At 37.2% G+C, this 23,508-nt stretch overlaps 2 protein-coding genes across 2 annotated transcripts in view; both read right to left on the minus strand.

The window, feature by feature from the left end:
- LOC136830800 (phospholipid phosphatase 5-like) overlaps window positions 1–23,508 on the minus strand; it is a 152,693-nt gene that overhangs the window by 125,841 nt on the left and 3,344 nt on the right. Inside the window, exon 3 of the mRNA XM_067090722.1 lies at window positions 17,406–17,593. The gene's annotated coding sequence lies outside the window, so the exon portion shown is untranslated. The remainder of the gene's footprint in view (window positions 1–17,405; window positions 17,594–23,508) is intronic.
- Window positions 1,318–17,394, minus strand: LOC136830799 (zinc finger protein 271-like). Its single transcript, XM_067090720.1, has one exon. The coding sequence runs from the start codon at window positions 16,934–16,936 to the stop codon at window positions 15,557–15,559; it is 1,380 nt and encodes a 459-aa protein (XP_066946821.1). The 5' UTR covers window positions 16,937–17,394; the 3' UTR covers window positions 1,318–15,556.

Here is a 23,508-nt window from a genome sequence, read left to right on the forward strand (position 1 = left end):
CCCATTCTGCCCACTTTGTAGCCTCTTCCATTACCATGATAAATAATAAAAAAGTCATTGCAGATCACTGATGAGCTCCAACTTTATCTCAACTTCTCATACACCTCCGACTATAACTCTAAATATTCTGTTATAACAGTACTACCACTTACTTGATGAGTCTTCCCAGAATTCTCTCTTTTCTTAAAATAAGTTTTGTAATCATAATTATTTCTAATTTGGAAACTCCTAAAATTTTAGCAGTCTTCAATGGTATGATTAATTTTAGTGGGAAAATATCTGATTCCGGGGAAATATCTGATTCCAAGTTAAAGAAAGGTTCTCTTTAACAGGAACCATTTCTACAGCCACTTTGATACCAACCCTATATCTTAAATTAACAAAAACAAAACTACTTACAGAAGCATAAAGGTTGACCATTCTAGTTCAGTCCTTCCTGTACAAAGCATATCAATTTATTCCTAGCAAGGCAAAGGACTTCTAACAAATGCTGTATAAAACAAAGGATCTTTAAAACTATATTTTTGGAAAATAAGTCTGACATATACTGTATACAAAATACCACAAATTATGCTATATATCAATTCTCTGCATTACCAGTTTTGTTTTGAAAACTGCCATGCAGTACCAGACATAACTGCCAATCAAGTCAAACTTGTTCGGTATGATATACAGTATTTCAACTTAACCACAGTTATGTATACAAGTGAAATATAACCAATGATAGTGTGTAAATGTTCCTTGAATGTTGTTGAATTATTTATTTTTGCCTGTTCAGTACCATGAACACTAGCATCAATGAATATTATACATGATGACTTGTCAAATAGAAAGTTACCTCATTCAGTGTACCTTCCATGATGCACTATAAGCTTCTTGAGTTCCCCTATTCCCATGTAATTTTCATGAGGAATACTTTTTCATATTTCTCACTGTTTCAAATCACAAATGAATTACAACTAACAAGAGGACAGGAACAGAAAAATTTGTAAAACAAATCTCAATGCAAATATTGCCTACTGAGTCTTCTTGGGTTTCAGTATTGGTCACAGAAGCTCAAGTGTCAGTATAGTCTAACATTCACCCACGTGCTGACTTCACCCTACGCTGCTTAAACCCAGTAATCAAGACCAACAAAACAGCTATCAAGTTACAACATCAGCTTCATTGATGAGGAACCGTCCAAGTTCTGATCAACTAGAAGCTACTTTACTTTAATGTTTGGAAAACCAGTTGCATAGCATGTTTATGATGTCTGAGTTTAACAAATACTGTAAATGGAATGCAATCACAGTGGGATAAAAAAATCTCAAAGCATCAAGCTAGGGATGATGTATTTGACTACAGAATTAATGATTCATGATAAAAACTGACTGATCTTTCTGCCCTTAAAACTATATATATCATTAATAAAAGACTGATATACTACAGTTACACCACCGGAAACTGGTACTGTGCACAGTAGAAGAGATTTTTTGAAAGCAACAGGTTACTCTCACATACAGACATAGTACAGCATTTTGGTTAGTAGATACTTAATGCTACACTAATTACACTACTCATTAGGACCCAATATACTTTATAATAAATATACAGTACATCTTTTAGCACTTAACCAAGTGCACATAACTGCCAAACTACCAACATTTTTAAGGCTTCACAGTTGAAGGCAAGAGGTATGCAAGTACGTAGAATAGATAAAAACTAACATTCTGTATTTCATGGTTGTAAGCAAGATGAAAAAGAAATCCTCTAACAAATAACAAGAAAAAATATGATATATCAACAAATGAATGAAATGTCCAAAAAAGCCAGCACAATGTTATCAATAATATTAAATTTTTAAAAATCTTGATATCTTTGACTATCTATATTTAAAACATTCAATCACGAATTCTCGAACTAATGTTCATACACTAAATTCCACTTGGCACTTTTACAGGTTCACGAAATGAAGCAAGGTAAAGCACAAGAGTCAAGAGTATGTTCAAGTCTTAAATTCGTTTGTGTTATTTTCCTTAGGAGACCATTTTCAGATATTTAAAGCAGCTTTCAGTGGTGACATTAGGCATGCTCTTCACTCGCCAAACGAAATTGTTAATGCCTGTATGAGGATAACAAAAATTACAACGTTAAGTGTCTGAGATTTAACCAGGTAGAGTTAGTGTGAATGAAATTACTGTACACTATTTGCTAACTGAAACCTAACCTATTTTCCAACAGGGAAGTTCAAGACTTTCCACTCAGTGAGATTACACTTTCCCCACCTTTTTTTTTATTCAGGCTTACGGTAGAAAGGAGAATCATATTGGCCTTCAATTAAGAGAATAAATTTTTTTTTTATGATGGAGACAGTTATGTAGACTGACTAGTATATCGGAGCCAATTAACAAAACTAGCCTATGATTTCTAATCCCTCTGTCACAGCCATAATACCAACCATTTTGATTGCTTCTCCTTGTTTCAAAGCTTACAATTCAGTCATGAAGCTAATCATATTTCCCAATTGTGTGGCACAGGTATGCAAAGCAAATTGTGCTGGCATAATAAAAGTCAATCAATGGGCAATGGTGGGAGGGAGACCTTCATTTCAATAAATAATTTACTCAATATTCTACAAATACAAATGCACTATTCTTGCAGACATTTCAAAGTAAATCAAGTACAGTCATAAAAAACCAAACAAAACTCTGAAAGATGGTATGGGAAAATGTCAGCAAAATAGCAAATATAATACATTTTGACTTCCATAATTTACTTCTACATCATCTCAGGTTATGCAAATGGTACTAAAGTTTTTTAGCAGTGACTCTTCAGCCCCCTGATACATTGCCTTTCATTATCCATTCGTTTTGATCTCTTTCAACTTAGCTGTCCTACTTCTTTCACTTTTACCTTGCACCCATTGTCACCCCTAAGCTACGAATGAATTCCTCAAGGAAGTCCCATGAGAGTCTCTACGTATGGTCTTGGGGCCCGGTTAAATAACTTTTCAAGAATAATATAATACAATCAAGGTAACAGCCATAAAATCAGGATACCCATCTAATATTAAAGAAATTTTTAGGCAGTATAATTTACATTGTGATACTTGCACAGATCAATGCCCCTGGGAGCAGGGGGGAGTTGCTTGCTTCCCAGGAAGATAAACTCCTTGAGAGTGAAATGGTTAGGAAGCATGCCAGCATCCAATTGGCCTCAGCATAGCTGAACCTTTCGGGGTATGCAGGCAAGTTAGCTGCCTACTGCGACTGTAACACAGTGGCGAAGTGTTCATGTAGTTAACCAAAGAAACCTTGATGGACTCTGACAGAAGAGGAATGGCCCCCAGTCCCATGCAGCCCTTAAATGGGCAGGGGGTGCTAAGACTCTCACGGTCTCCTAATTCTTTTATTCAGGCTAAAAGTACAGTACTATCAAAATTGGCAACTGGAATGTGAGAGTGCTAAATCAGGATAGCAAAACTGAGGAGTTAGTGGCAGTTTTTCAAAGTTATGAATTAGATATTTGTGCTGTAACAGAGACAAGATTAACTGGATTCAATTAACTGGATTGGAGAATAATTTATGTTTGTTGATGTGTGGCTGACGGGATGGAATGCATTACTGTATCAGGGAGTATGAGTGCTGTTGGGATGCAAGGCAGAGAAGGCTCTATGTGAATGGGATCCTATGGATGAGCGATTGTTGTATGCACGGTTCAAGTAAAATCATGGTAACCTCAGTCTGTTTGTGTGTCATGCACCCACTAATAATGAACCTTATGAAAGGAAAGACATATTTAAGGAAAGCTGCAGGAAGGAATTGGAGGAGTTGCTGGACATGATGTTTTGATTTGTATTGGAGACTTCAATGCATTGATGGGCTGCTTGAATGAGGGATTTGAGGTTTGTATGGGTAAGATAGGTGTTGGTGGTAGAATGAGTGAGAATGGAGTAAGGTCTGGGAGTTTCTGTCTAGCAAATGACTTAGTCACAGAGGGCACACTTTTTCAACATCACAATACTGTATACAAAAGACAACATGGGTGTCACCGTGTGGAATATAAAAATCAGATCATATTGCTGTTAGTAAAAGGCATAGAAGCTCTTTGTTAGATGTTCCAGTTAATTGGGGAGCATATATTGGTAGTGATCATGATCTCAGCATTGCAAAAATAATTTAGAATAGAATGCATAAAAAGGTTTTTGGTGTTGGAAATGTTGGAGAAAGGAGAGAGAAGTGTAGATGAGATGTCAGGGGATGTGAATACAGCTTTGCATGAGGCTGCTGGTTGTATGATCAGAAGGAGAGTCAGATTGAGGAAAAAGATGTGGATGTCTGAGGAAACATGGGATACGATCAAAAAGAGAGGTGAGGCAAAATTGAGGAGTGAGATGCATTTTGTTGATGATGAAGATTTTGAATTAACAAGAACCAAGTACTTGGGTTTGGATAGGGAAGTTAAAAGACTAACCAAGAGAGCTAAAAGAAGATCTGTTAATGAAAAGGTTGCAGAAACTGAAAAATTAATGAATAAAAATGATGGTCAGAGCAAAAGGGTAGCATATAAAGCAATTGGAGAGCTGAGCGGCAGTGCTGGTAAGCATAAGGATATACCAGTCAGGGATATGGAAGATAATTTATCGACCAAAAATGTTGAAATCAGAAATAGATGGAAAGAGCACTTTGAGACAGATCTTAATAGACCAGTCCCCCAAGAAAAGGATGTACCACCTGCTTAGGAAGATTTAAATATTGATGAAGGTGAGATCAGGCTAGAAGTAGTTAAGGCAATAAAACATTTAAAGAATTATAAGGCACCAGGAGAGGATTGTTTATTCCCAGAAATGTTTAAAGTGGAGAGGATAGATCAGTATTTGTCTTGAAGATGTTATTCATTGAGATATGAGTGATGGGATAATACCATCAGGTTGGAAGAATGGTGTGATCATTAAAGTTCAAAAGAAAGGACATCTGAGTAGGTGTGGTAATTGGAGGGGAATCACTTTGTCACCTGTAGCCTTGAAAATTTTCAGTAGAGTATTGTTGAATAGGTTGGAGCCAGTGGTTGATGGTACTCTGAGGGATGAACAGGCTGGTTTTAGAAAGGGACAGGGTAGCAGTGATCAGATCTTCATAGTTAAGCATTTAATGCAACAAGCTAAAGAAAAAGAACTCGGTTAAGTCTCTGTTTTGTTGATTTTGAATGAAATGAGAACTCGGTTAAGTCTCTGTTTTGTTGATTTTGAAAAGGCCTTTGATAGTATTTTGAGATGGACTATGGGAAAAATCATGAGGTGTTATGGAATACCGGAAAAGTTTGTGAGGGTTATTATGAACATGCATGAGGGCACATCTTGTAGTGATGGTTGATGGGTTTTTGAGTGATCCATTTGAAGTTAAGTCTGGTGTGATTCAGGATGGCATTCTGTCTCTCCTGTTGTTTGTTCTGGTCACAGATTGTGTTATGAGAAGGGTTAAAAAAGAAATGGGGAGAAAATGGGAAACTTCTTGACTTAGATTATGCTGATGAAATAGTTTCGATCTTCGAGGGGCCAGAAAAGATGCAGTGAGTGTTGGATTGTCTAGTGAGTGAAGGTCGAAAGGCTGGTTTGGTTACTAATGGCAGAAAAACTGAAATCATGAATATGAATATAGTATTAAAAATGCACCAAATTGTATAACTGAAGGCATGGTTGTAAAGCAAGTTGATAAGTTTAAATATTTAGATACTTATTTAGGTAAGGACAATTCTCTCAGCACAGAATTTATGGAAAGATTAAAAAAGGCTCATCAGGCAATGAGAATGCTTAAAATATTTGGAATAATAGCAATTTTTCTGTGCATACAAAAATCAAAATTTGTAAGGTAATGGTTAGGAGTATTTTGATTTGTGGGCATGAGTCAAGGTACAGTACAGTGACTTTGGATAATAAATTCTCAGCATTTGAAAATAAGGCACTCCAAAGAATATTAGGAATTAACTGGAGGGATAGAATATCAAATAACAGAATTGGAGAAGTAACAGGGGTGCAGCTGGTTGATGGGTATGTTAGGTTCTCACGATGGAAGTGGCTAGGCCATGTGTACAGAAGACAGGGAATAGAAAGCGATACACCGGGATGGGTTGCCCTTGGTAGAAGAGGTAGAGGTAGGCCAAAGGGTGCCACAGGAAATGATTGATTGATTGATAATTTATATATACTTTTACCCTGATGTAATTTTTCCCTAGCATATACTGGAGCATTTAAGATTTTGTAATCTAGCTTTTCAGGTATGTCTCTGAAATTCCAAGAAATTACAACGGTGTACTGTATACTGTTTTTATGCACTATACTCTTTTTATTTTTACATAAAATATATAACTGGTATACATGCAATCTTTTTATATAGTAGTTCTAAGGGTTCATGCAAGGTTCTGGTTGTCTTTATTTTGGAAATACATGGTTGCTAATAACACATTTTCTTACTACTGAGAAAATTAAAAAAATGCTAACTACTGTACTGAACGTGAGCATAACAACATTCAAAACAAATGCACAAAGTAATTTCTCCAGAAATATACCATGACCAAATTCAATACACTAAAACTAATACAGTTGATTTAGATTTAAATCATATTTCTTCAGGACTAATTTTATCATTTCATAAAATCAAGACTCCCAATAAGTCTCTTATTTAGGGGGTGCTGTGGGATGGAAAAACATAAAATGAGATGTGTAAACGGTAGCATCAAACTGTACGTTATTATGGTTTATAAAGGTCTCATCTAACCATGAACTCAAATATTTCACTCAATTGCACAATGGGTACACCAACATTAGTTATGCTACTATGAGGCAAACAAAAAACCTAAAGGCCATTAAGTTTTAAAAGAAGACTTCCACTGAGAATGGCATTAAATCAAATAACTGAAAAAATCCCTCTAGTAGTACAGAGCCAAAAGCAACAAGCAGGTGTTTGCTGAACAACTTAATATAGACAATTTCCTTATTAATGATTGCTGGCTTACATGGTTACGTAACAAGTACAATAATGCTAATAAGAAGATGCCTGAGGAACATAAAAAAACATGAACAGCCATTGAGTCTAGACATGTGACTCACTGGTCTGGTTACAAAACAATACAACAAGGCTACTCATACATGGTAGCATACCAATAAAGTAAGATACCTTTAGGAATGGTTGCCCATTTATGTTTAAAATACTACCCTGTTCACCCTACTAAACATTACCAAGCAGATAATGTGGAATCTTGTCTCCTCTGTTGCAAATGAGCACGTCTTATTCTCTTATCCTCTTGTGTGTAAATATGAACAGTGCACAAGATCAGACTAGTGTTGAGTATTCAAAACATAACAACCCTTTATATTAAATTGGCTGTAATATACTATAATGGTAGTATGGCAATAAATATTAAGCTGATTTTACAGGTACATGTATATTTCAGCAAATAGCCCATCTTACCTTCTCTATCCTAACAATAACCAGACACTGTAATTACTCCCAAATGTTTAACAGTCTTCTAAAGTTTGCTGTATTCTACATCATAAAAACCCTGCCATTTTCAATATTCTGCTTAAACTATTACCAATCTCAAAAAAACAAAATGGTACTACCACTACTCTTCTGCTTAATCCTCTGATATATTTTTTCCTTAAGTCATAATAAAAAAAAATCATGATTGAAGACATATTTACATCATAAAATAAATAGAACTTTACAATCTAAACAACAACATTTAACCAAATCAAATAAGACCCAAAATATCTAGTAATGAAAAAAATACAGATTATAACATGTACCCTAAATGTAGCAATGTTTGATTTGATGTACAGGTGAGAGGAGAATGAAAGGAAATGGCATATGTAGAGAGAGTTGTTTGTCACACTACACCACTCCTCTAACTAACAAGATGAAGGAAGTGGAGAAAGTATTGAAGATTGAACAAGAGCTGCAAGGTGATTATGAGAGAGTGATTCTGAACATAACATCGCCTGATCCCATGTTGTAAGATGGGGATATTTGTTTGGCTCTTTTGGTGCATTATTTTGCTGAGAAAAAAAAATACAATGCAGTAGACCCTTTCTAAAGAACTAAGAGTAATAATAAAGTGTTGCAGCAACCATCTCATAAGATCTAAACCAACAGAAGTGAAGATATTCCTCAATGTTGTATGGCTCAGACTATGGCAGTATGTTAAAATCAAGCAGATCAATATCTCCTACCAGCCTTCTTGCAAACCGGAGACATGTGAGGAAACCTTGCGAGTTTTACTGCGCTGACATCTCACTGTCATTCAAGCAATATACTGAATGGAACTTCTATGATCACCAAGATACTATATAAAATTTTATTTTGAGGATAACCGAAGTTATCACAATCTTTAGGCAGTTTAAACAGACCTCTGAGGTAAAATACTTTACTCTCATGAGGATGAACCAATATTTTATTTAACTTCAAAGTTCTTTAAAAATTTAATGGCTGGAAAAACTAAATGATGAAGATTCTGACAAAATTTTCTTAACTGATTTGTTCCCAAACCCGACATTCTTTGTTGGTTAAGTTTGGATATTCACATAAAATATGCTAAAAAATTTAGTGCTGACCAGGATTCACCGCATACATATGGGCTATTAATTGAATACTTGTGGACAACCAATTCAATATCATGGCAGAATTACCTTAATGAAAACTAGTGAATACTGCCACAATCTGACAATGGGTTTTATCCTGTTTTAATTTGTTTTTATCAGAATAATTATTCCACAGAATCTGCCATTTATCTTAAATGATCAATGGCAGGGTTGGTTACACTTGATCTGGTTATAGTTTCATTTGCCCCTTTTGGTATCTTCTACTAAGCTGTCCAACTTCTGTCAACTTTACCTTGCTCCAATTTTCACCTCTCTTCTAAGAACACATCCTTTGAGGAAGCTTTATGAGCTGCCAAATAATTCAGTGGTTTTGTTCAACCACTTTATAACATCATAATGGCTTCTGACAAAACAAAATTATTCTACTTAAAACCTCCATCTCAAAGGAAATCTCCAAATGGTATAATATTTTCTAAATTATAAACTACCAATTCATAAAAACCTTCAATTCTTGTTCATGAGATGATTGCACTTTGCAAAGGAAACTATCCATAACAATCTCATAGCAGTAATTGTTATTTTACATTTAAATTGAGAATTTTTTACACCAACCAATAAATAATTATGCAAATAAATGGTTAAATCTGTATAAACAGTAACATTTCCTTCAAAACAGAGCTAGAAAGTTTAAATAAAGACAAATATGATACGCAAGTAAATTTCATATCATGGAAACTGAAAAAGTGGAATGGCCTAAAAACTGAGAATTGCAAATAAGAATAAACAATGAGGTTTACAATCATTCAGTACTTAGTATATATGTACATAGTATAATAAAAGTAATTTAATCACAGTCATTTCCCAAATATTTTAGCTCAACTTACTATTATGCCACTTGAGAATATACCAGCAGGCTCTTTTAATCATTTATGTACCATTTACTACTGAACAATTTCCATGCTGAATCCTAAAGTATCATTAAATCTATCAATTTTTAGTTATTAAAAAAAAATTTAAATTTTGCATAACAACATACTTCAAAATAAACTAAACCAAAGTAACCAACCACAAAACATATTCCAATTATTGAGAGGTTGCCTTTTGTACAGCTGGCTGCACCCAATATCTGGTACACTGGCACAAAAACATTTTGGCCTGATGAATTCATTAACTAAAGCTACAACAACATGTGAGCAGATCTCTTTAAAATGATCAGAACTAACAATTTATTTCCCCAATCTTTTTCAATATCAACTGTCATTAATTCAACATTTCATATGTTATAGATGCACAATACCAAATATGAATATCACTGAAGCATTACATCTTCTAAAAGAAAGTGTGAGGAGCCAAATGAAAATTATGGGTGGAACTATAGGACTAATAGGTAAATCTTAAAAAACAGTCATTATTACCATCAATATTTAGTTAAGCTCTACATTTTAAGTGACGTGAAATTTCTGGTGGTAAGCTCTGTAAACATTTTTATGTAAACTAAAGGTTACTCATTGACTACAGTTATTGCTGTTAATCTATGATTGCAATAAACAGCAAAAGAGGTCAAGGTTTACAATCGGCCAATCATGGGTAAAATGATATACTACTGACATTCCCCCCAAAAATAATCTTGGTAGTCAGCCCTACAGAATCATGGAAAGATGCAATAGGCACTTGGCTATGAAAGTTTATATCATCAATCTTCAAGAAACAAGACCCAGCACAGCAACATGGTCTAATTAGATACTTTTGATAGCTTACTGGTTGCCTTTAAAACATTAGTTACAACTGTTCCATCAAAATTCTTTCTCTCTTATTATTACACTAATCTTCTCAATCAGTGCTGAAAACAAAACCTGTATACATATCGCTTACCATGCACCAATTTAATTTGACTTAATTTTGTACATGGAACTCAAGCATAATTTTCTCTCCTCTCTCACTGTCTCTCATTAGATGGGCCCTGATATTGAGTTGACCCCTACCTATTCATGGTTCCAGATTCGCAGACTCACCGATCCGTGGATCTATACAGTATATGGAACATATACTATATAGGCATTATTCGCGGAAAATTTGCCTATTCACAGTATTTTTCACTGAGAAATATTCACTAGTTACTGAATTTTCATATTTTCAAGACTAAATGCACTTTTTGTGATAAAACTATTAAAATACTCGGGTACTGTATATGCATTTTTAGAGGGTTTCTTTTTGTTTGAAATTTCAAAATAGGCGGTTCTAAGCGTTTTTAGAGGGGTTTTAAGTATTCTCAGATTTTAGCTATTTGTGGGGGGTTGAGGTACACATCCCCCACAAATACCAGGGGTCAACTGTATTTGTGTTTTTCCTTTTGTTCTTGTGATATCTCTTTTTTATTTTATAAAGTGAGTGTGTTTCTTAGGAGTCCCCATACTGGTTTCTTCTCTCTCTCTCTCTCTCTCTCTCTCTCTCTCTCTCCTTAGACAATGTCAATCCTTACCATTTTGTTGCATGCTTGTTCAACCTATCCCTGGAGTAATATGGTGGTTATTTCTTTTTCCAGTTCTCCTACAAGATGGTAGTGTTTGCTTCTAGATGGGTAAATGCCAAGATAACAATGCTGTTATTACTCAGCCTATACCGCTGGACTGACCTTATGACTTCATCTCTTTTTTTTTGCTTGTTCATGAACTCACAGGTATTTATTTATTTATTTGGAGAAAAGGTAGGATTTCTGCACACTATATGACAATGGTAAGAAGTAATCAGGTTTTCAAACCATCGTCACCTCTAATGCCATGAAACACAACAGGCCTCTGTGAAATTCAGCCACATAAATCTTTCCTGTGCAACATCTTCCATAAATCTCTACTCATCTCTAGCCTCCTATCGGACATTTCTCATAACAGTAGGTGCGGTGTCTTTGAATTCTTCTGGTCTATTTTGATTTCCAAATTTTATTCTGCCTGTCCATACTTGAATTTACCTTTTTATAGTTTTTCATGGAATTACAACTCAGGAGAACCTGTATTGGATATTAGTTCCTAAATATAAAGATTCAACCTCATTACACCTCTAAATTGCAAATAAAAAAATTAAATTTTGAGAAACTCTACTTTACCACTTCTATATTATTTTTATTATCATTGCTAACTTCTTGGGGAATACAGTAAAATAGTGTCACATCTTAACATCATATTATAGGCTAGCCAGCTACTAAACCTAGAAAAGATATAGATCTTTAAAAAAAGGTCCCTAAATTAATGCAGATCTTTGAAGTTCTGCTGTACTTGAACATTTTTTTCTTGCATCTACTTAAAAAAACACAACTACCTCTTCCCTTCTGGGCCCATCACGTTCACCTAAGATCAGTCTCCACTTTAAATCCAGCTGCTACACAGGTCCACTAAAGAATGTGATTTCCACCTAACTGAAAATCAATGACTGAATATCATTAACAGTTGGGAGCCAGACAAGGAAAGGTGGAGTGCTGGATTGTTTAACAACATGACATTTTTATAATAAAATAAGGTTTTATATATACGTACCCAGTAATCACATAGCAATTAGTTTCTTTTAACTGGCAGCTTAAAATTTTGAAATTGCAGGTCACACTAGTTTGTTTTGGTTATGGTGACATGCCCAGCCCACTTTCGGGGGAAGAATAGGTACAACATAACAAAGAGCTTTAATTTGTTTATGTCTTTATGTCTGAGCAAGGGGAGGCAGACAGGCTCTGATCACGTAATTACTGGATAAGTATATATAAAACCTTATTTTATTATAAAAATGTCATTTATATATAAGTAATTTACCCAGTAATTACATAGCTAATTCCCACACTGAATGGAGGTTGGAAGGCTGGACATATCTACCCAAAAACATTATTAATAGTAGTGAATTTGAGAATAGAAATTTGCTAACACTGAATCAATCTTGCTGAACCTTACCTGATAAGAGAGCTGCTACAGGTAGATACTACCTCTGGTTGGTGCTCATCTTATCCAGTAGAGGCGAGGCGATATAGCCTTGAGGGCCTACTACTACTACAGTAGATGTTTTGCAGCGATGGACTAAATTCCGATGGCTAGCAAAGAATACAAGATGCCCCTGCCCAGGGCGCAGTACCACACAAAATAACCAGAACAAATATAGTCACCACAACCACCAAAACAAAATTAAAAACACCAATACCCAACCATTAAAACTAAAGGACTGCAAGGCGAAGAGAGTAAAGAAGGGACACTGCTTTCTATGTTTCCTCCCCCAACACCACGCCAGCCGCGTAAAACAGACCCAAGGTACTGCATTGATCATAAATCATAAATAATGAGATGCAAACACTGACTTGCACTACCAAAATGTCGACTGTACAATAGAAGAGAGGGATAAATTGTGCTTAAACGCCAAAGATGTAACAACAGCTCTTATCTCATGGGCCTTTACCCTACATGACGAGAGAGAGTCTTCGCTAACCATGGAATGAGCTTCTGAAATAAGGTCCCTGAGAAAGAATGCCAGGGCATTCTTAGACAGAGGCCATGAGGGACATTTCACAGAACACCAAAGATTTCTTGAAGTACCACGAATGGACTTTGTTCTGTGGAGATAAGACTTAATGAGCCCTCACCGGACAGAGAGTTCTCTCTTCTTCTGATGGGCTTACTATCTCAGTCAAGCTCTTAATCGTAAAAGAATGAGGCCATGGATTCCATGGTGATTCGTTCTTAGGTAGGAATCCTAGGGAAACGGAACAAACTGCACTCCCCTGAGAAAAGCTGAGATTTTTGTCCAAAGCATGGATCTCGCTGGACCTTTTTGCAGTGGCCAAGGCGACCAGAAAAAGAGTCTTCCTGGTAAGGTCCCTTAAAGAGGTGGACTGCATGGGCTCAAAACGTGAACTGGCCATGGCCATCCACCTAAGCACTATGCCCAAATTCCAGGACACTAAAGGCTTTTCTTTAAACTTTGTGATATCAAGACTTAATAAGATTGGACAAATCTTGGTTGGAAGATACGTCCGTTCCTCTGTGGTGGAAAACAAAGCTAAGCACTGACCTGTAGCCCTTAATGGTAGAAGTGGAGAGACCTTTAGCCGAGCATAAGAAAAGCAGAAAGTCCATTATTTCTATTACAAAGGTACTAGAAGAGGGCAAATTATTTCGTCTACACCAAGACCTGAGGATAGACCACTTAGCCTGGTAGACTTTATCTGAAGATTGCCTTCTGCACTTAGTAATCACATCCGCAGCTGCTCTTGAAAAGCCCTTCTTTCAGAGCAGTTGCTTAACAGTTTGAATCCTGTTAGGGCCAGAGTAGACAGGTTTTGGTGAAACCGTCAGAAGTGTGGTTGCCTGAGAAGTTGTTGCTTCTGCAGTAGCAGCCTCAGGAAAATCCACAAGGAGTTCCAGCAGATCCGGAAACCACTCCTTTGCTGGCCAGAAGGGGACTATCAAAATCATAGACAGGTTGTGATGAGACCAGAACTTGCTGAGTACTTGTCTCACCAAACTGAATGGGGAAAAGGTATACAGATCTTTGCCCAGCCAGTCCTGCAACATTGCATCGGTCGCCCATGCTCAAGGATCCGGTACTGGTGAGCAGAAGAGAGGAAGTCGATGGTTCCTGGAGGACGCGAATAGATCTATCATGGTTTCCCCCAGAGCTTCCACAGGTACAGGCAAACCAATGGATCTAACGTCCATTCAGTGGGAAGGACCTGTTTCTGGTGGCTCAATTCGTCTGCAAGAACGTTGAGTTTCCTTGGATAGAGCGGGTCACCACTTGCGTGTTGTTTCGGTTTAACCAGAGAAGAACAACTTTTGTGTTTTGTACAGAGAGAAAGAGTGAGTCCCCCGTTTCTTGATGTATACCAGTGCAGTCATGCTGGCCGAATGCACTGCTATAGTCTTGCTACACACATCTGAGGCAAAGCACTGCAGGCCTAGAAAGATCGTCTGTAATTCCTTCACATTGATGTCCCAGTCTTTCTGTTTCTGGGACCAGGTACCTGACACCTTTTGCCCCTAAAAGAGCTCCCCAACCTAGATTTGAAGTGTCTGCAAGGAACTCTAAGCTGCTGCCAACCACAGTACTTCAACCATCAGCCAGCAGAAACAAATTGAAGCTCTCTGCTGTGTTGTACCTATTCTTCCCCGGAAAGTGGGCGGGACATGTCGCCATAACCAAAACAAACTAGCGTAACCCGCAATTTCAGAATTTTAGCCGCCAGTTAAAAGAAACTATAGGTATGTAATTACTGGGTAAGTTACTTATATAAAAATAATTCAATTGGAGCTCTTCCATGATTATTTCTAAAATCCTGAAAGGCTGTAAGATATAATAAAGAAGGTTGCTAGACACATCCTTCAGAATGATTTTTCATTTATAGAATGCTTCATAACTATTTATGGTCATATGATTATTCTTAAAGAATACAAGAAAATGTTTAAAGAACTTAACAGAGGGATATCATGTCACTGTGCTGTAATTTATAAACCACTGCAAAACAAGTGGTAATAACTTCTGTTTTGAACATCAGTAGCAGGAATTTTAGATTCCCACACAATAAAATGGGTTCTAATCCAAACTGATTAAGATATACAGTACAGTATAATAATCCACTTTACACTTACCTGAGAGCTATAAGGCTCCATCCATAACTCTCACATGGTTCCTAACACTTTCACTTAACAAAAAATACTCAAATTTGGTAATATGTATAAATATATAACATACAAAATTATTATATAATGACAATTGATATTATAAAAGACTATTTATCAAATAATTCTTCTGATGACTATACAGAGGTCAGAGGGTGGCATACCAGTTTCACTGACAGAATACTCTTGGACAAGCATCACACCAATGTACTATGAATAAATTTAGCCAGCTGTACACATTCATAAGTGACTATCCTCCATCAGACTTGTTATTTCCCTCTGACTTCCTCTCATAGGTAAATTCCCTTCATAATCATCAAATAAAATATTCTCTCTATACAGGAAGTTTGTGAACTTTCATATGCTTCTTAAGAGCCCCTCTTTCACTACATGTCTTTCCACATTCATCACATGCAAATGGTTTTTCTCCAGTGTGAACTTTCATGTGATTTTTGAGGTTTCCGCTTTGACTAAAAGTCCTTCCACATTCAGAGCACGTGAAGGGTTTTTCTCCAGTGTGTATTCTTATGTGTTTCTTGAGAGTCGATCTTTCACTAAACGTTTTTCCACAATCATTGCAAATAAATGGTCTCTCACCCGTATGAATTCTCATGTGATTTTTAAGACTTCCACTTTCACTAAATGACTTCCCACATTCAATACATTCGTATGGTTTTTCTCCCAAATGAATTTTCAAGTGGTTCTTGAGAGTGCCACTTTGATTGAAGGTTTTTCTGCAATGGCTGCATTCAAATGGTCTTTCTCCAGTGTGAATTCTCATGTGAACCGTGAGTTTTCCCCTATCACTAAAAGCCCTTCCACACTCTGTGCATTCATATAATTTCTCACCTGTGTGAGTTCTCATGTGCTCATTGAGATGCGCTCCTCTGAAAAACGATTTGCCGCACTCCTTGCATGGAAATGGTCTCTCTCCAGTGTGAATTTTCATGTGATTCTTGAGATTCCCATTTTGGCTAAAAGTCTTCCCACATTCATTGCAAACAAATGGTCTCTCACCAGTATGAATTCTCATGTGGTCCTTCAGATGTTCTTCTCGCTGAAACGACTTATCACACCGGTGGCATGTGTGTGGTCTATGGCCTGCGTGAATTTTCAGGTGATTCCTCAGTGTCACATTTGAATTGAAAGTTTTTCCACATTCCTTACATAAAAATGCTCTCTCACCTGTGTGAATTCTCATGTGATTTTCCAAGGTCTCGTTTGAATTAAATCTCTCACCACATTCTTTGCATGTATACAACCTATCTCCAGTATGGATTCTCAAATGCATCTGAAGAGTATCATTTAAAATAAATCCCTTACCGCATTCCTGGCAAGTATAAGGCTTCTCCCCTATGTGAATTTTCAAGTGCATTATGAGGGTATCTTCATCTGGAAATGTGTTTGCACAAATATCACATTTAAGAGCTGTTTCACCTTTCCCAGCCATTGGTGAACCAGTTCCTTCCTCTCCACTTCTATCATTCTGTGCTCCAATATACATACTTTCCATTCCATTATCACTAGAATCAAAAGTTCCTGGTTCCTTTTTTATGTCAACTGCTGTTGGTTCCTTTTTTATGTCAATTGTTGCGATGCAAAATTTACTACAATCAACAAACTCTGACATATGAACATCATCCACATCTTTGTCTTCTTCTTTGATAGTGTATGATAAAGGGTCTGCTCCATCACTATTTACATCTGAATTCATTTTCACAGTATTTTTTGTCTAAAGTTCTGTTAATTATCAGAGCTCAGATTACCTGAGTAAAATTCACAAAGTAAAGAAATTCATCTTAAAGCACATAACTAATCCTTAAAAATCTCTAACATTACACAAATCAATAAATTTGTTCCAGTAAAACAAACTTCATTTTAACAATATTAAAATTCAAGGCAAGAAAGTTTTGTAGTACTACTACTTTAATTACCACAAAGGACAAGAAATGTTTACCTAAAATACTTTTGTGTTAGACATTTTCCTATCCATTATTTTAAGTTGCATCTACTTATCTGAGCTCTATTTTGTAAATGTAACAATGCGGTTCAAAAGTATTTCTAGAACATCATTCTATAATACTGTAACACTGATTTACAATTAAACAGAAGTTACTTTATAATCTTAAAATCAAATACTACAGCTTTCATGAAAAAAATTATTCAAATGGCTCTTTCCTTACTTGATAATAAAACTGAACTTCTAACCAGGAGAGATGAAGGCTCAGAATAACAGAAGTTCAAATGGACTAAATTCAGCATGTTACATGTCAAAGCTCACACTAGAAAACAACAGCTGTCTCCTGAGTATAATAAACATATGTTGTCCTGAAGTAATGTCCAGTATTTTTTCTTCTCCCTTGGTTGTATCCTGAAAGTAGATACATAATTCAGCTCTCTATTTAAGACTAAAAACCATACAATTTGGAAGATACATAAAAACTTATTTTTTCAAATGCAAAGACATTTATTAATCATCTTCCACTGGATACAAAATTATTCATTCTTTTAAGTGACAAATTATTCATTCTTTTAAGTGACATTTTAAAAGATAAAGAACCAAAATTAATTCTGTACACATGTAAATGATTATAATAACCTAAGATAAAGAGTTGGCAGTCACAGTGATATTTATCATATTCATAAGCAAAGTTCATTTATTGTCTACAAAATTATCATTTACATGACTGCTTTATTCAAGAGTCTGTGAATCCTAAATATTCAATTCCTGAATAGCAAGTAGATCACCATCTTCTGGCTTCCATGTATGTAAAAACCTGGCTTTTGCAGTCCCGTTAAGGGTGCAAATAGTGAATGGGGGTTGGAGGTGTTACACTACATATTTAAAGAATGGGTTGTACACGTGAAATGAATTTTGTTTTTAAAAATTATATTTATCTGTTGTACAAAACCATCACTTCTACAATAGCTACAAACACTTCTGAAATGCTGACTGGAACAAAATGTCCTTGAGGTTAATAAAGAACTCAATACTCTGAAGGGCTGAGAGTCACAGCTGTAAAAGTCGAAACAATGTGTGGATTGTAGAATAAGAGGTCTACATCATAAGCCATAAAGATAATCGTAACATTGACAAAAAAGATGAATGGATTCACAGGTGCAGAAGTTGCTAAATCCAGTTCCCAACTCAAAGGCTAGTAAACCTGAAACAAAGCTAAATAATCAGAGCCTAATAACCTGAAGCTGGCAAGTCCTACTTGCCTAAAGTTGGAGTAGGTCCTTCATATTATCACATTCAAATAGCCCAAAAGGCTAAATCTGGATCAAGCGAGTGCATCTTTCCTCGGTGCAACAAACAAACATATACACAGACATACACACACCCACAGTCAGGATGACTGATGGTTGTGTGTGGACATCCTAAGGTAAGGTACCTGGATCTCTCATGTGCAAGAGGGAAGTAAGTGTGAGGATACTTCACTGAAACGATTGCTAACTCTTGCTGCCTAGAAACTAGGAAGGATAAAAAAATGAACACCTGTTGATCTGTAAAATGGGGTATATTGTACCTGCAATTTCAGTTGACTCTATTCTCTCTTTGCAAGCAACTCCCAGTTACCAGAACAGGCTGCCTTAAGATGAACCTCATATTTGGGGAGACCCAAAATCCAATGAAGTGAGAATGCATTTCTTAACAGTTTGCTTAAAAGATTTTTGCTTCAAAAGTAAGCTAGATCACATCAAAATGGAAAAAAGTCTCCCTGGGTGTCTGCAGGTGGCATAGAACATCTTTGGAAGTTCCTGAGAGACATCTTCACAGCTATGCAGAATGTCTGGCTATGTCTCCTTGTAGAGCAAGGCATTGCAGCAGTGGATTCAGAAAAACTGGGTGTGATGTAATTTAACCAAAATAATCTGACCATTCTAGAGGACTCTGAGAACCAGTATTTGTCCTTTGAAGAAAGAACAGATGCAACCAACTGCTGAGTCCCAGGGAGGGGAGATGTCAAGAGTACATGGATCCTCCTGCATTCTTGTGGTGGCCTGTCTCTGCCATCTCCATTCTCTGATGCGAGACAAGCCTGGAATGCAGCCATGACATTGTCTCCTCCAATCCTTGAGAAAATTTTATGCTAAATGAGCTGTCCTGACCTCAGAACATCTCTACAAAGAAAGCTGAAAACCTGCAAAAAGCTCCTGTTGATGAGAAAGAGTCCCAGCCTTCCTGTCCTGACCATCAACCATATCCATAAAGAGGGGAGACTGAATACCTGGGAAGGATGCCTGTTGTTGAAGAAGATATGCAGTTATCCTTTAAGCTGGGCTCCATTCTCCAAGGCTAGAACAAGTAGGTTAATCTTCAGGTTAACAGCTGGCAAGTCATCAAAAGCACCTACATGTAGGGAAATATAAGAAGTAGAGGTGAATGTAATTACTGTATAATATTTCCCAGTTTGGAAGACAATTTTTCTCCTGAAATAAGCTCCCAAAATTTACTGTGCATCCTAAAGGATGAAGGTTACATTTTTCATAGGTATATCCTAACCCTAGGATGGTTATCTTTGCTAGACAGTAATCAGAATTTCTGTGTATGATTTCTCTACGACGTATATAAGTTATACTTAGTTAAAGTACAAAACTAAATAAACAAAAGTATCAGAACAAAATTTTGACATTACAAAGATTTACACATATTTCCATATTGGCAGATCATGTTAGAACAGTTAAAGGGTAAGTAATAACTTAAATGCTGTAAATCTGTATTATTAATATTTTTTACTGTCTTCAAATTACCCCAACTTTGAGGGAACATTATTAGCTGGCAAAAGTAAAACTGCAGTGCCTGTATGTAAAAAAGGTTTATAGGTAGATCTTACTTTAGCAAGAATATAGTAATCAAACATGTTCATGTAGCACTTTTACAAATGGTAACAATGTCAAAATATTTTCAGGTTTTGAAGAATAAATGTTTTGCCTTATTTGCAATATCAGTAGTGTATGAGTTTTAATCTTTATTCTCCAGGCTTTTCTAGAGTTGCTCCTAGGGCAGGCCTGCTCCTGCTTAGGGTGTGGTCTGAATTGATCTGTGAGTTGCACTTGAGAGGTTGAGGGGTTCCTTTTCTGACAGATGTTCCAAATGTTTTTGCCTGGAGATCCACTTCAGGTGCACAGGACTGCTGGCCTTTGACTGCTGATCCATCTTTCTCTGCCTAGGAATCCAGTTTCAGGGGAATTTGACAGTTGAGTTAGTTTTCAACCCTATATTGTCTGAATTAATTTGGGTTTATTTAGTTTTGCATCCAGGTATAGCTCCTGCTCTGGCCCTGCCTGCCATTAGTCATTAGCTTTGCCCACTGTTTGGACTGCCTGCTCACCACCTACCTCGAGCTTCTAGAGTATCATTTCAACTTTAGTAACAGACACATCAGTTGTTGGTCAGGATCCTTGGATGGGTGTGATTCCTGTGCCAGATGGATATAACTGACAATAACAGAATCTTTCAGTTGTTTCTCATATGGATAGCTTGACCAAAAACAGAAGGACTGAGGGAAGATTGGCCCGCAGGCACAGCAACACAGGCATTGCAGCTGCAATATCAGCTCAACCATGTGCAGAGCATCCCAGATCAATGCATTCATGGTCATGACAACTTACACAACTGCATCACCAATGCAATGGTCAATCAGCTTGATGTGACATGCATATATTTCTGGCCAGGAAACTACAAAACCATATTTCCCGTGTGGGACTGATGGTTTGACTTCATCATTGGTCACAACCAATCATTGGCAAGAAAGGTTGGTCGGATCAGTCCAGGCCAAAGAGACCTGATCAGCTGAGACAGAATTGGCCAAGTTCCTGAGTGAATGACTATGCAGCCATAAGCCCATTGTTAGAGTTAACTTACTTCATTTTCACCTAGTTTAATGGATGGATGGAAATAATCTGTTAACAAACACTGGGGGATTTAGTGGATGATGTAGCTGTATGCGTGGAGTTCTGGTATTATTTCTACCTACCTTAGTGCAGGTAACTGGTGATATCTTTGCATAAGTCATGTATCAACAAAGATAACCATCAAGAGCTTCACAGGCATTAATGATTTTCTACAACCAGTAACTTAGCATTTACAATCCAGTGCCCCGTCTATTAGCTGCCTGGAGTCTGGAGGCACATTCAGGTCAAATATGTCTACAAGTATCTGTGTCAGCCTAGCCTCAACCTCAATGAACTGGACTAGAGAGGCTGGAAGTGGTTGTAGATATGACATTTGACCTGGCTTTTTCATTACTGATTAATAAGGGTTTAGTTTCAGCTGTCAACAACTGAACTCTGATGAAGAGTAACAACCCAATCCTTGTTTCAGAATGAAGAAGCAGTTCTAGATTACATCAACTGTCGAAGGCTGTCACTTCCTTGGGAGAACTTCTGCCGTGATCTTCAGAGGTAGACACCAATCATAGAAGAAATGGCTTCAGCCTGTCTTGGTTCCCTCTTCTGTGGAAGTGAGCAACTTAGGGCATTTTACCTGTCTCTTTTTGTGGTTTCCATCTTGCATCTTTGGGACTCCTTTGTTGGATAACATTTTTTTTTTATAGTGGAAGGACTGGCAGCATTGGATGCAGGTTTTTGTTGTGTATCATTAAGCTGGGAGGCTTCTACCTAGGAGATAGAGGACCAGGTCTCCAGGACACAACAAGTCTTGTCAAAGATTTTGGACTGGAAAACACTAAGCAAATTATAAGATAGTTTACACAGTTTTTGTCTATTGTGAGAGCTCTGGCAGCACTGACTGCATATTTTAGGGTGTGTTTTGTTAAGCTGGAAGGTTTTTACCTGCAACATCAGAAGTTAGGAGACCAGTTTCCCTGGTCATGAGTCTCATCCTGGACTGGAATGCACCAAGCCAATCCTAGGACAGTTGATTTCAGGTGACTTAAGATGATACACACCTTCCTTAACTGCTGAAACTGGTGCTATACTCAAAAATGCAATTTTCTTTTGCTGACTGGAATGATTTCAACCCCTTTGGAGTTTGCCATCAGAGCCCCCCTCATCTAGAGTTTGGGTTGACAAAGTTTTAAGGTAACACCAGTCATTGTTGGGTGATTTGCATTCCTCGCAACAAGCAGACTTGAATTACCTTCTCAACCAGTATAACCAGATAGCCTTCTTTAGTCTCGTTGGTTAAAGCTGACTTCCCAACTACAACGCTGTTATTAGCGTTACAACCAGTTGCAGAAACTTCCCTTTTAATGTTTGGCCCTTCTCTAAATACCCAATCTTACCTGGAAAGACCTATTCTTAGCTTGGATTAAACTCTTCCTGCTCCTTCCTATAAAGAGTGTTTTATCCATATGGTCAACATCCTTAGAAGTCCAAGTGGTTGTTGCTTAGGAGTTTTCCTTCTGTTTTACTGTGGGAAAGTCTTTCAGCCAAAAAATGGAGCTCCAGGGTAGGAGCCCATATGTGCTATCCCTGTGCTTGGGAAATTATAAGTGGGCCATCTTGACAATGTCTTCTTCTTCAGACACTGAGAAATATGTGGGTCATTATTTACCATCTTATCCACAATTTTACAAAGGCAAGAGACTAAAGCAATGGGTCGGTAACTGTTAATCAACAAGCTATTTTTCCTTGTTTAAGGAAAGGAGGCACCTGCACTTTTTTCCAGACATATGTTAAAGTATTTTAGGAGGATGAGGAGGAGGGAGTAGAGTTTGGCACTCCTTGGACTTGCTCTTATCTCATGCCTTACTCTTTTCTAGAGCTGGAGACCTGTTCAAGGCAAGGATCACTGCTGTCAGAGAAGATACTTCCACAGTCAATGCCACTAGGGGATATCCCACATGAAGGACAACCACTTCAGGAGGGTCAACAGAGGTCTTTGGTGAGAGCAGTAGCAGCAGGTGACTCTTGACTTGATTGATTATGAAATTTAGGTCTTGAAGACCAAGTGCCAGAACCCATCTGGATTACTGAAGCTAAGTAGTCAAGGCAGCCTGAAAATGATGGACTCCCTGGGATACTGATGGAAGGCCACACCTTCCAAAGGTATTTGATAGCAAATGAGATGCCTTAAGTAAAAGAGCAGGTGGTGATCAGACACATGTGGGTTAGGTCTCACCAAGGAAGAGCCCAGCACAGGCATCTGAATATTCACTGGAAGAGAGCATGGGGGGGTTCTTACCTTCCTGTGCGTACACTCCCTGTACCGACAGAGAGAGAAAGAAGTATATGCAGAAGTGGGGAACAACAGTACAGGAGGGGCAGGGAGGAAGGAACCAAAAGGGTTTGGCAACGTCACTGGGGAGGTGGGGGTGT

This window comes from Macrobrachium rosenbergii, chromosome 47 (genome assembly GCF_040412425.1).
Source record: "Macrobrachium rosenbergii isolate ZJJX-2024 chromosome 47, ASM4041242v1, whole genome shotgun sequence".
Lineage (NCBI taxonomy): Eukaryota > Metazoa > Arthropoda > Malacostraca > Decapoda > Palaemonidae > Macrobrachium > Macrobrachium rosenbergii.

What these genes read in the sequence shown, in the direction of transcription:
- LOC136830799 (XM_067090720.1), bottom strand. Translation starts at nt 16,936, where the DNA reads ATGAATTCAGATGTAAATAGTGATGGAGCAGACCCTTTATCATACACT.